We start from the raw sequence: 13712 nt of genomic DNA on the forward strand, positions 1-13712 counted from the left end.
AATAGGCCCGACTGACACTGATGAAGCCTGGTGCATTTCCTATCTTGCAGATCCCAGAAGAAACTGGCCGAGGCCGAACAGTTACTGCGTGATTCGGTGAGGTTTGGTCCCCAGTTTGCAGATGCCTACTCCAGCCTTGCAGCTCTGCTGGCTGAACAGGTGGGTCATGGTGCAGTTGAAGCAGTGAGACCATTAATACGTTGGTTGATGATTTATTACGAAATGCAACCAGCCTGGCTACCAGCCTAATGTGCAAATGAGTCTCCTCTCGCTTGTCCAGTCTGTTGGGATGTAGATTTGTTGGTTCGTCGTCAGCAATGTTACCTGGCTCAGGGCTTCAATTAGCGAGCCTGCCAGATTGGGGTAACGTTGGGTGTCAATCATTGACCATCAGTGTAGAATCTTTCGACCTTCGCAACTCTAGAGACACTCTGCTTACTTCCCCTTTCCCCCTGCTCCCACCACACACTCCCCATGTTACCGAAGGAGGACCGTTGTGTCGCTTCAAATTGATGCACTTCTCCTCCATTTTTGTCCAGCAGCATCGCCTTCTGTACAAAACTGTATCAAGGCAAAACTTCTCTCAAACTTCTAGAGGCTCGTGGTATCGTGGGAGTCACTGCATTTATGTTGGAGGATAGATCCCACAGAGCAGAAATCAGGCTATAATGAGTGTGACTCTCTCAGTTCATTCATTGGAGAAAAAAATAACTTAAGTTCTCGCAACATATTGTCTAATTGGTTCTAATTAAATTTAGGATGTTTGTTCTCTTTGTGCAACCCGGAAGAACTTTCCAAAGGTCGATCCCTCCAGGAGATACTCCAAGAGCCTTTATGCTGTTTCAGAGCAGCAGTTTACACTTATTTGTGGCCATTTAAAGTCCTTTTGACTATGCCATGAAAAATATAGTGGCTTTTGTTTGCAGGGTGTCTATTTGCCTTTTGAGTCATCAAGATGAAACACTTCTTCAGTGGCTCCAAAGATACGAGCCCAGAAAGATTTACCGCATGGCACACCTATACTGGCAATCTGCAGATAGCCCATTGGCTCCTGTCGACCTGCCTCAATAACCTAGCTGTTGTGGATATATAAATGTATTTCAGTGTGCGAGTGTGTGTTTAGTGTGATCTTACCCTGGAGTTACAGCAAACCACGCTCTCAATGACGTGCGATGCACTGACACTAAATTATTTGTGTACGTCAGTGAAGTCCAACACCCACATAATGTGGGTCAACCACATGCCATTTTTTTTACAGACTGCGCTCCATCACTTGGAGAAATCGGTACCAAGATTGGCTGTTTTCCCATCTAAACTTTGTGAGCCTGGAGATTTGGGAAGGGTTATTTCAGTGGCTAAATCCTAAACCAGAACCAGCAGCCCTGCTGTCTCACAGCGCCAGGGACCCGGGTTCAATTCCGACCTCGGGTGACTGTCTGTGTGGAGTTTGCACTTTCTCCCTGTGTCTGCTGCCTCACAGCACCAGGGTCCAGGGTCCAATTCTGACCTCGGGTGGCTGTGCGGAGTCTGCATGTTCTCCCCGTGTCTGCGTGGGTTTCCTCTGGGTGCTCCGCTTTGCTCCCACAGTCCAAAGACGTGCAGGTTGGGTGGATTGGCCATGATAAATCACCCCTCAGTGTCCAAAGATGTGCCGGTTAGGTGGATTGGCCTTGATCAATGTGCAAGGATATGGGGATAGGGCAGGGGAGTGGGACGAGGTAGAGCGCTCTTTTGGAGGGTCGGTGCAGACTCGATGGGCTGAATGGGCTCCTTCTGCACGGTAGGGATTCTATGGAAGATGAGTTAGAATCAACAACCCATGAGACAAGTCAGTGGAATATGCATTTAAACATCGTGCATGGCCCTTTAAGTTACAGTGTTTTTGAACACATACCCAACAGGCCCCAGCCCCAGGTAAATTTGATGTTTTGTAGTACTCAGTGAGGTCCTTGGGGTTGAGTGCTGCTGACTGAAGTCTGTTGTTTTCCCCTTGAGAGCAGCATTTTAGTGGAGTGCTCGAATGCTGGCACCACTATTTATTTGTGGAGAGGCTGGGATCGCTTTCATTCAAACAGAGAAGGTTAACTGGAGGTTTAAAACTGGAGTTGTTTAAAATTATGTGGCGTTTTGATAGATTAAATAAGGAGAAATCCAGGGACTGCTGGGTATATAATCAGAGGGCATATATTAAAATAATTGATCACAGAACCAGCTAACCTTTTGATCTGCAGCGACTATTACGCTTGTGATTTGTGTTGCCTCAAAGGGCGGAAGCAGATTCAATGTTAACCCAAAAGGGCAGCTTTGCAATGTCTGAGACTTTTAGACTCCTGGCCGTTCAGATAGTTTATGCCAAGAATATGGACCATGGCTCCACCTATTGGCCAAATGGGGTAATACACCATTGGTGCTGTACTGAACCAGACAACAATTTACATTTTTATAACACCTTTGTTAGAATAGGCATTCAGAGGCGTGTAGTCAGATAAATGTTAGCACCATACTAAAAGAAGTAACACCAGGACCACAAGCTTGGTCAAAGATATGAGCAAAAGGAACATTTTCAAACGAGGAGAAAGAGAGTGAAATAGGAGAGATTTGGGGGGAAGGTAGCTCAAGTCATGGTTGCCACTGGTAGATGCAGGAAATTGAAGAATGCATTAGAGACTGGAATTGGAGGAGCACAGAGTTCTTTTGTGGTTTAGGGCTGCAGGAGGTTAAGAAAGAAGGAGCGGGAGTTGGGGGTGTGGGCGGTGTTGGACGATACAATTAATTGGAAGATCTCACATCACATTCCCAGTCTGTGCTGATCTCAGGCGAGCCCACCATAATTAGTCTCGGTGCTCATGGGTTTGCCATTTGGTGACTCTTTGCCCGCCCCATCCCCCTCGTGGGCAACACAACAGCACAATGGTTAGCACAGTTGCTCAGTTGCTTCACAGTTCCAGGGTCCAAGGTTCGTTTCCCGGCTTGGATCACTGTCTGCGTGGGTTTCCTCCGGGTGCGCCGGTTTCCTCCCACAGTCCAAAGATGTGCAGGTTAGGTGCATTGGCCATGATAAATTGCCCTTAGTGTCCAAAAGAGTTGGTGGGGTTACTGGGTTATGGGGATAGGGTGGAAGTATGGGCTTAAGTAGGGTACTCTTTCCAAGGACTGGTGCAGACCCGATGGGCCGAATGGCCTTCTGCACTGTAAATTCTATGACCCCCATCCCCAAGTTGGAGGGAGAGTATAATCTACTGATGGATGGTTTTCAAATTCCAGCCATCAAATTCAAGAATCTCATTAACAACAACAGCGGTTATTAGGCTGTAGGGCCCTTTTGAATCTAACTTGACATAGAGGATGCATGTTCGTACGAGAGGCGGCTGGAGGAGGATTGGCAATCCTCCAAGATTAGTCTGGGATTTCCAAGAAATTAAACATTAAATCCCCAGGATACTGCTTTGAGAATCCTGCGAGAAAGATGATAGGGTTTTCAATAAAATGGTGCTTGTTCATTGCCAAGAATGTGGGGGAGGGAGGTGGGGGGGACGCGGGTCGGTCAGAGGAGGGAGGTCATATGATGACATCTCAAGGAATATGTCCAGCCGAAGTTTGTGAGTCTGGGTTGTATGGGTCTCATGTGTAGTGAGCTTGGCTAGATTCCGAAACTTAATCTGTGACTAGATTTGGCAGTTTCTCCCACACAGCAAGGACATAGCGAAATTGGAGCTCTTTTTTTTTTGAGGTTACAGCCTATTGGAGCTATTTCATCACAAGGGTGGTCACAGTCTGTGGTGCTTGTTCCTTTAAGGGCAACACAGCAGAGTAAGGGTCACTTGACTTGGGAGTCCAATTGGGACTCAGGAGTGGGTAATCACCCCGGGGGTGGAGTCCTCTTAGGCAGGAGACATGCACGGAGCCAACTGCAGCTACATGGTTGCTATTTTCTTATTAATAAATCTTTTTTGTATTCACAAATGAAGTCTGTGAAAGTGCATCATTGCGCAGTCACATCCAATCTTATCCTCATTAGCTATCTGGTGCTCTTTCAATGGGATCAAGAGTACGAATTTCCCATGTTAAGGCTTATAAAATAATAGACTATCTTCACACACCCCATCCCTATCTTTTCAAAGGAGCGATTCGGAGAGGCTGATGATATATATGTGAGCGGCATTGAACACTGTCCTGAGAACTCCGACCTCCACAATAACTATGGCGTCTTCCTAGTTGACCGAGGTAAGCAAGGGAAGCATTATTATCTGACACTTATGAACTACATACTGTCGTCTGGACTTGTCTTCACTCATTCGGCAAATGCAGGAGTACTGTCCTTGAGGCCCGGCTTCAGTATCTTACCTGGGTTTCCATTCTGTCTGTGGGAAACTGGAGAATGAATGTCTTTTGAAAGCTCTCGCTCCTCTATCCCAACACTGCCTTGGTCATACCTTCTAGAGAATGGTGTTTACTGCGCCAGAGTGTTGATGTTCCAATTTCCACATCCGTAATCCTTGAGTACGGTTGTCCCGTTGATGCTAATTGGAGGCATTTTTGGGCAGAGGGCCCATGTCAACTTGATGTCAGTTTGACATTGGCCACAAAACCATGTCATATTCGACCCTTCCTGCCAAAAGATAGGGAAACTTTCATCCCGCTGGCCTGGGCTTGAATTTGAACCCAGATCCAAGTGTTGAAAGGCATGACTTTCTACTTCCTACTTTCTCCTTTATTAACTCTTGCGACATGTACCTGAGGGGAGAGGTCGGCAACCTGCTACCAGATCCTTGAGTGAATGCTCCTGTCTCAGACATGCCACTTGGAAATGAGTGTGTGTCCCGGGTAGATTTGGCAACCAATTCTCTTAGAATCATAGAATCGTTACAGTGCAGAAGGAGGCCATTCAGCCCATCGGGTCTGCACCGAACCTCTGAAAAAGTCCCCTACTTAGGCTCAAACCCCACACAATCCCCGTAATCCTATCTAGGGCCAATTTATCATGGCCAATCCACCTAACCTGCACATCTTTGGACTGCAGGAGGAAACCGGAGCACCCGGAAGAAACCCACGCACACACGGGGAGAAAGTGCAAACTCCACACAGACAGTCACCCAAGGTTGGAATCGAACCCAGGTCCCTGCGTTGTGAGGCATCAGTGTTAACCACTGTGCCACCGTGCCTTCCCTCCCCTCCCCCGCCTCCCCCAGTGACCCAACAGTAACGAAGAATTCATTGAGCAAAGAACCTGTGATCGTTAAGTCAAATTCAGCGCTCTGCTGGTACATGTGAGTCTGTAGGGTGCAATCCTTTGGGCTGGGAGAATGGCCACAAACTGAACCAGAGGTCCCTGTGACCGATCTGTTGCCGGTCCTTGGCAATGCCAGATTGGCATTCAGCTCGAGAAGTATTGCAAATCTCCCGCAACATCCATCATCTCCTGGAAAACGCCTCAGCAGCTCTGGCAGCAACTGTGGAGGGAAAAACAGCGAACATTTTTCAGGTTGTTGATTTTCTGAAGGATATTAATCCTACTCCAAAAGAGCTTGGCTGCATTGCATCAGTGGTCAGCACAGATAGGTGTCATCCAGCTCATTGTGCCTTTGAAAAAGTTGTCTGACAAGTCATGATCCCCTTGCTCTTTCCCCTTCGCAAACTTCTTTTTTTTGGTCTTTTTCGAGTATGGATCCAGTTCCGTATTGCCGGTCGCTACCGACTTTGCTTCCTCCACCCTCCCCATAAAACCATAAGAGGTAGGCGCAGAAGTAGGCCATTCGACTCCCACATTACATGGATATAGAGGGATACGGCACTAGGAAGTGCTGAGCGTTTTGGCCAAGGGTGGTATCATGACTGGTACAGGTTTGGAGGGCAGAAGGGCTTGTTCCTGTGCTGTATTATTTGTCATTTGTCTATTCCATGAGATCGTGACTGATCTGATGTGATAATCCTCAACTCCACATTTCTGCTTTATCCCCATACCCTTGATTCCTTTACTGATTAAAAATCTATCTCCACCTCGAACATACCTAACAATCCAGCCTCTGCAGCCCGTTGCCCAGTCAGAGCAACTTGTCTTTGCCGCTCTACTGATCTTTGGAATTTGTTGACTTTTGCAGGAGATGCGAACGGAGCCTCGGCTCATTACCTGCACGCCATTCAGCTGAACCCCAAGCATTACGTTGCCATGGTGAATCTTGGTCGACTGCTGCGTTCGGCTAACAAGAACAAGCAGGCCGAAACCTGGTACAAACGGTAAGTGTGCCAAGAGGCTGTGAATTTGGTGAAACTCCGCAATGAATTTTGTCCATTTGGTCTTGTGAATCGGCTTTTCATCAACGTTTCATTTTGTGTGGTCTGGAACATAGAAAAGACAGCACAGAACAGGCACTTCGGCCCACGATGTTGTGCCGAACTTTTGTCCCAGATTAAGAACAAATTAATCTACACGCCATCATTCTACCGTAATCCATGTACCTATCCAATAGCCGCTTGAAGGTCCCTAATGTTGCCAACTCAACTACTTCCACAGGCAGTGCATTCCATGCCCCCACTACTCTCTGGGTAAAGAACCTACCTCTGATATCCCTCCTATATCTTCCACCATTCACCTTAAATTTATGTCCCCTTGTAATGGTTTGTCCCACCCGGGGGGAAAGTCTCTGACTGTCTACTCTATCTATTCCCCTGATCATCTTATAAACCTCTATCAGGTCGCCCCTCATCCTTCTCCGTTCTAATGAGAACCTACTATCCATTCCAGGCAACATCCTGGTAAATCTCCTTTGCACCTTTTCCAAAGCTTCCACATCCTTCCTAAAATGAGGTGACCAGAACTGCACACAGTACTCCAAATGTGGCCTTACCAAAGTTTTGTACAGCTGCATCATCACCTCACGGCTCTTAAATTCAATCCCTCTGCTAATGAACGCTAGCACACCACACACCTTCTTCACAGCTCTATCCACTTGAGTGGCAACTTTCAAAGATCTATGAACATAGATGCCAAGATCTCTCTGCTCCTCCACATTGCCAAGAACCCTGTATTCCGCATTCATATTTGTCCTTCCAAAATGGACAACCTCACACTTTTCAGGGTTAAACTCCATCTACCACTTCTCAGCCCAGCTCTGCATCACTATCCACAACTCCACCAATCTTCGTATCATCTGCAAATTTACTGACTCACCCTTCAACTCCCTCATCCAAGTCATTAATGAAAATTATAAACAGCAGAGGACCCAGAACTGATCCATGCGGTACGCCACTGGTAACTGGGCTCCAGGCTGAATATTTGCCATCCACCACCACTCTCTGACTTCTATCGGTTAGCCAGTTCGTTATCCAACTGGCCAAATTTCCCACTATCCCATGCCTCCTTACTTTCTGCATTAGCTTACCATGGGGAACCTTATCAAATGCCTTGCTAAAATCCATGTACACTACATCCACTGCTTTACCTTCATCCACGTGCTTGGTCACCTCCTCAAAGAATTCAATAAGACTTGTGAGGCAAGACCTCCCCTCACAAATCTGTGCTGACTATCCCTAATCAAGCAGAGTCTTTCCATGTGCTCAGAAATCCTATCCCTCAGTACCCTTTCCATTACTTTGCCTACCACCGAATGCAGACTAACTGGCCTGTAATTCCCAGGGTTATCCCTATTCCCTTTTTTGAACAGGGGCACGACATTCACCACTCTCCAATCCCCTGGTACCATCCCTGTTGACAGTGACGACGAAAAGATCATTGCCAATGGCTCTGCAATTTCATCTCTTGCTTCCCATAAAATCCTTGGATATATCCCGTTAGGCCCGGGGGACTTGTCGACCCTCAAGTTTTTCAAAATGCCCAACACATCTTCCTTCCTAACAAGTATCTCCTCGAGTTTACCAGTCTGTTTCACACAGTCCTCGCCAACAATATGGCCCCTCTCATTCGTAAATACAAGTCTGTTTACTTTGCTTCGGATCAGAGGGTGGGGTGAAAGATCTCCCCGTGTTGGTTGGGGTTAAGGGTCAGGTGTGAAATTTGAACAGCCTCTGGGGGGGAGGGATCGAGGGCCATGGCACAAGTCTGCCCCTTAATTGGCACTAAATTGTCATTTGGCGGAAGAGACTGGGTTGTGGGAAATGGAAATGGGGCACGAAATTAGTGATCTAGTGAGTGAGATGTTAGACCAAAACTCTGGCCTGGATTTCTGACCCTGTTGTGGTTAGACCCTCCCACCGCAGAGGATGCAACGGGTCGGCCAAAGGCCCATTGACTTTTGGGGGGACTGGAAGTGGTGGGCGGGGCTGGAAAATCCCATCCTCTGTCTGCCCTCTCCCACAGCACAATTCAAAAGAGAACTTGGGGTGTTCTCTCTGGTGGCCGTATTTATTCCTCAACCAACATCACTAACAAACGGATCATCTCATCATTATTGCTGTTTATGGGAATTTACCATGTGCAAATTGGTGCAGAAATTTTTAGATTGCACACCTGGCTACAGTTCGAATGTACTTCATAGAATCATAGAATTTACAGTGCAGAAGGAGGCCATTCAGCCCATCGAGTCTGCACCGTCTCTTTGAAAGAGCACCCTACCCAAGCCCACACGCTATCCCCATAACCCTGTAACCCCACCCAACACTGAGGGCAATTTTGGACACTAAGGGCAATTTAACATGGCCAATCCACCTAACCTGCACATCTTTGGACTGTGGGAGGAAACCGGAGCACCCGGAGGAAACCCACGCACACACTGGGAGAACGTGCAGACTCCGCACAGACAGTGACCCAAGCCGGGAAACGAACCTGGGACCCTGGAGCTGTGAAGCAATTGTGCTAACCACTGTGCTACCGTGCCGCCCTAATTGGATGTAAATCAATATTTTGAGGTCACGGAAGGTGCTAGATAAATGCAAATTCTATCGAGGGCGCTGGTGTTCTTCTCATAGAGGATTGTCACGCAGGGATCTGACCTGAGGCTAGCGGGGGTCGGCAGTGAGGCTGAGGTGAGGCCTGGCATCAAGGCGGAGAGAGCTCAACTCTGAATCTAACCCTGACCTGGAGTGTCTGTTACAAAAGCCTGAGGTGCAAAGTGTTCCACGAACCTCCCTTGCCTGGATGAATGTGACTTGTTTTTGCGGAAAGCCCAGAATTAGCTGGGCGATTGCACCTCTGGTAACTGGAACCCAAAATTGAAGTACAGTAAAGCCTCACGGAGGAGGCCTCCTACCAGGAACTCTGAGGGCCAAGTGCCCAGAAACTCCGAGCCCTGAAACATTAAAAATGTTGGAAATTCACCACAGGTCACTCAGCATCCGTACAGAGAAAAGTTATGCTGCAGCTATGACCCCAATTGTAGTGCTGTGAGAGGTTCTGGGCACCACACATTGGCTTTGGAGGTAGTGCAACCTAAGTTTACAAAAGTGATACCTGGAGTACAGGGGTTAAGTTACGCAGAGAGATTACTCAAGTTTCACCTGTTTCCGCTAGAATTTAGAAGTTTAAGGAGTGATCTATCAAAGTATTTAAGAGATTAAGAGGTATCGAAGTATTTAAGAGGGGCAGCACGGTAGCATAGTGGTTAGCATAATTGCTTCACAGCTCCAGGGTCCCAGGTTCGATTCCGGCTTGGGTCACTGTCTGTGCGGAGTCTGCACATCCTCCCCGTGTGTGCGTGGGTTTCCTCCGGGTGCTCCGGTTTCCTCCCACAGTCCAAAGATGTGCAGGTTAGGTGGATTGGCCATGCTAAATTGCCCTTAGTGTCCAAAATTGCCCTTAGTGTTGGGTGGGGTTACTGGGTTATGGGGATAGGGTGGAGGTGTTGACCTTGGGTAGGGTGCTCTTTCCAAGAGCCGGTGCAGACTCGATGGGCCAAATGGCCTCCTTCTGCACTGTAAATTCTATGAAAATCTATGAAAAAATTAACAGGGAAAGACAGGATAGATAAAGATAAACTATGTCCAATGGTTGGAGATTGTAAAACTAGGGGACATGGTCCAAAGATTAGGGCCGGACCGTTCGGGAGAGATGCTAGGATGTTCCTTCTTCACTTTAAGATTGGTAGAGGTTTAGAACTCTTTCCCACAAACAGCAGGTGAAGCTACAACAGTTGTTCAATTTAAATCCAAGATAGATAGATTTTTGTGAAGCAAAAATATTAAAGAATATGGTCCAATGGCAGATATATGGAGTTAGGCCACAGATCAGCCATGATGTACTTCTTCCATCGGGCAGGAGACACAGAAGTCTGAGAACACGCACAAACAGACTCAAAAACAGCTTCTTCCCCACTGTCACCAGACTCCTAAATGACCCTCTTATGGACTGACCTCATTAACACTACACCCTGTATGCTTCATCCGATGCCGGTGCTTTTGTAGTTACATTGTATATGTTGTGTTGCCCTATTATGTATTTTCTTTTATTCCCTTTTCTTCCCATGTACTTAATGATCTGTTGAGCTGCTCGCAGAAAAATACTTTTCACTGTACCTCGGTACACGTGACAGTAAACAAATCCAATCCAATCCAATGTCATTGAATGGCGGGACAGGCTCGAGGGGCTGAATGGCCTACTCCTGTTTTTATAATTTATTTTGGTTTGGCCCCAACTGGAATATTTACTCCAATTCTGGCCACCACACTCGTGACGGGCATTAGAGAGTTGCGGAAAAGATTGATGAGAATAATTCTCAGGCTGAGCATATTCAGTTAGGTGGTTAGCATTCCCCAGCGAGAAACCAGCACGGCTCAGCTCAACTGCACGTGGTGTGGACGAGGACTTGAACCAGGGACCTAGTGGTCCAGGTGCCTCATTTACTGACGGAGCCATTTTCAGCCTGTGCAGCTGCAGCACAGTGGGCTAAGGCAGCTGGCTTGTAATGCAGAGCAAGACAGCAGCGCGGGTTCAATTCCCGTACCGGCCTCCCCGAACAGGCGCCGGAATGTGGCGACTAGGGGCTTTTCACAGTAACTTCATTGAAGCCTACTTGTGAAAATAAGCGATTATTATTATTAATAGGACATCGTGAGAGAGCCCGAGGTAAGAAAGCTCTAAAACAAAGAAGGAAAATGGAACACCACCCAAAACTCAAACAATCGTTGACAGAAAATGGAAAGGTTCCTTTCAACAACATTGCCAGCAAACCTGACAGAATCTGGGATACCTTCCATACACTGACACTCAACCAGTGTGTGTTTCTGTTAAACACTTCAACCCATCATGTGGTATAAATATAAGGCAAGTGTTTGAGTAGCGACTGTACTTGGTCGGAAGTGTTAGTCAAAACCCAGTAAGTTTTTGTATTTGTCCAACACTGACACAATTCTGCTTCTCTACCTCCATGATGCTTATTGACTTAGTCTGACCCTTTTAATCTTTGAAGACAAAATTAAGCAGAGTTCCTTCCCATTCTCGAACAGCAGTAAGGAACCCCATTAGGGAGCCTCGTTCAAATTCTAGGGCCAGTCTACCGTGGCCTGGTTCCCTAGTGCTCCTCACCAATGGAGCACCGGTCTCACATGCAACTCCATTGTCTCCATCTGTGTACAGAACTCAATTCCATTCGTATCTATCGCTCTCTCTCTCTTCCTCCCTCTCTACTTTTCTGCCCCCGATGGCGCATAGGTCAGTCTTTCATCGATTTCTGTAGCTAATTATTCCTGGAACAGGTCGCTAGTCTGTCGGCAGGGGCTTTATAGCTCGAGGGGGCATTGCACCACATCAAGCAAAGGCGTACTCATGCTCACAGGCAATCTAAGGGCAATTTTTGGACAATAAAGGGCAATTTTAGCATGGCCAATCCACCTAACCTGCACATCTTTGGATTGTGGGAGGAAACCGGAGCACCCGGAGAAAACCCATGCAGATATGGCGAGAAAGTGCAAACTCCGCAAAGATAATCATAGACTCATAGAATTTACAGTGCAGAAGGAGACCATTCAGCCCCATCGAGTCTGCACCGGCCCTTGGAAATAGCACCCTACCCAAGCCCAGACCTCCACCCTATACCCGCACCTCCACCCTATCCCCGTAACCCCACCTAACCTTTTTGGACACTTAAGGGCAATTTATCATGGCCAATCCACCTAACCCACACATCTTTGGACTGTGGGAGGAAACCGGAGCACCCGGAGGAAACCCACGCAGACACGGGAAGAACTTGCAGACTCCACACAGACAGTGACCCAAGCCGGAAATCGAACCTGAGACCCTGGAGCTGTGAACCAACTGTGCTAACCACTGTGCTGCCGTGCTGCCCAAGGTCAGAATCGAATTTGAGTCCCTGGCGCTGTGAGGCAGTAATGTTAACCACTATGCCACCGTGTCGCCCTTCGTAACTATATATTTATCCAATTCTTTCCAAAAGGAGTTACTTGGAAGGGCGTTACCCATTCCATTTCTCTTTGGGGTAGCGCCTGGTAATGAGTTCCACTTTATTAACCACAGTGTAATTTTTAAGAAGCACAACGGGCCCCACTCCCTCTCTCTCTGTGGCGCCAACAGGCCAGAAAAGTTACAGCCTCAGACCTCTGACCTGTGCAGGCTTTACTGACCTCCGTCAGGGAATTGATAGGGCTGCTACGATCGCCTTGGTGCACTGCTGCAGGGATAATACTGGCCAGGGCCCAAGCTCAGAGAGAAGACAGGATCAGACCGCACAGCAGGCACTCTTTATCAAAGTATAAACATCCAGTTGGCCAAGGTACTTGGGTGTGGCGGCACGGGAGAGAGAGGAAGGAAATGAGAGAGATTTAAGAGAAAAACAGCAATGGATAAATCTGGAAAAATTAATAGTACTGTTTTGAAGGGGTGTTGGTTTAGACAACTCCCTCTGGGTTTATCCTGACATGTGGGAAGAGAAACGAGCAGGAAAACAGATCAATACAAATGCTGCAATTGCTGGAAAACTGAAGCAAATAAAAGTTCTGGAAAAACTGGGCAGGTCGGTCAGCAACTGGGGAACACTAAACTCCCCGCGCAGACACTAAACTCCCCGCACAGACACTAAACTCCCCGCGCAGACACTAAACTCCCCGCGCAGACACTAAACTCCCCGCGCAGACACTAAACTCCCCGCACAGACACTAAACTCCTCGCGCAGACACTAAACTCCCCGCGCAGACACTAAACTCCCCGCACAGACACTAAACGCCCCGCGCAGACACTAAACTCCCCGCGCAGACACTAAACTCCCCGCGCAGACACTAAACTCCCCGCGCAGACACTAAACTCCCCACGCAGACACTAAACTCCCCGCGCAGACACTAAACTCCCCGCGCAGACACTAAAGATCAGGTGGGCACCCTCCCACAGGTTAGGAAGAAATGGCAAGTGAACAGCAATAACGAAAGGAACTAAACACTCCACACCCACCACAGGTTCACCACACCCACCGTGTGATCATAGCACATAACCCGCTCATCTGCCACGCACTCTCCACATGCCTACATCATGCTCACCTCACATGCCCATCAAACGCACCCCACACACTTATCATATGCTCGCCCACGCTCGCACAAACTCCGTGCACAACACTAAATGCACAGACACTAAACTCCCCGCGCTAATGCTAAACTCTCCCCGCAGACAATAAACTGCCCCTGCATCCGCTAAACTCCCCGTGCTGACGCTAAACTCCCCGCGCAGACAATAACCTGCCCCTGCATCCACTAAACTCCCCCCGCCGACGCTAAATTCCCCGCGCTGACGATAAACTCCCCGCGCAGACAATAACCTG

General features: G+C 47.9%; 1 protein-coding gene across 2 annotated transcripts in view; it reads left to right on the plus strand.

Annotated features, from left to right (window-relative positions):
- Positions 1–13712, plus strand: part of tmtc1 (transmembrane O-mannosyltransferase targeting cadherins 1) — a 229031-nt gene that overhangs the window by 193814 nt on the left and 21505 nt on the right. For both annotated transcript variants that reach the window (XM_072484310.1, XM_072484311.1), the window contains 3 exons: positions 51–159; positions 4122–4224; positions 6099–6234. In XM_072484310.1, the coding sequence (XP_072340411.1) occupies positions 51–159; positions 4122–4224; positions 6099–6234 (348 nt within the window). The remainder of the gene's footprint in view (positions 1–50; positions 160–4121; positions 4225–6098; positions 6235–13712) is intronic.

Source organism: Scyliorhinus torazame, chromosome 19, assembly GCF_047496885.1.
Source record: "Scyliorhinus torazame isolate Kashiwa2021f chromosome 19, sScyTor2.1, whole genome shotgun sequence".
NCBI lineage: Eukaryota > Metazoa > Chordata > Chondrichthyes > Carcharhiniformes > Scyliorhinidae > Scyliorhinus > Scyliorhinus torazame.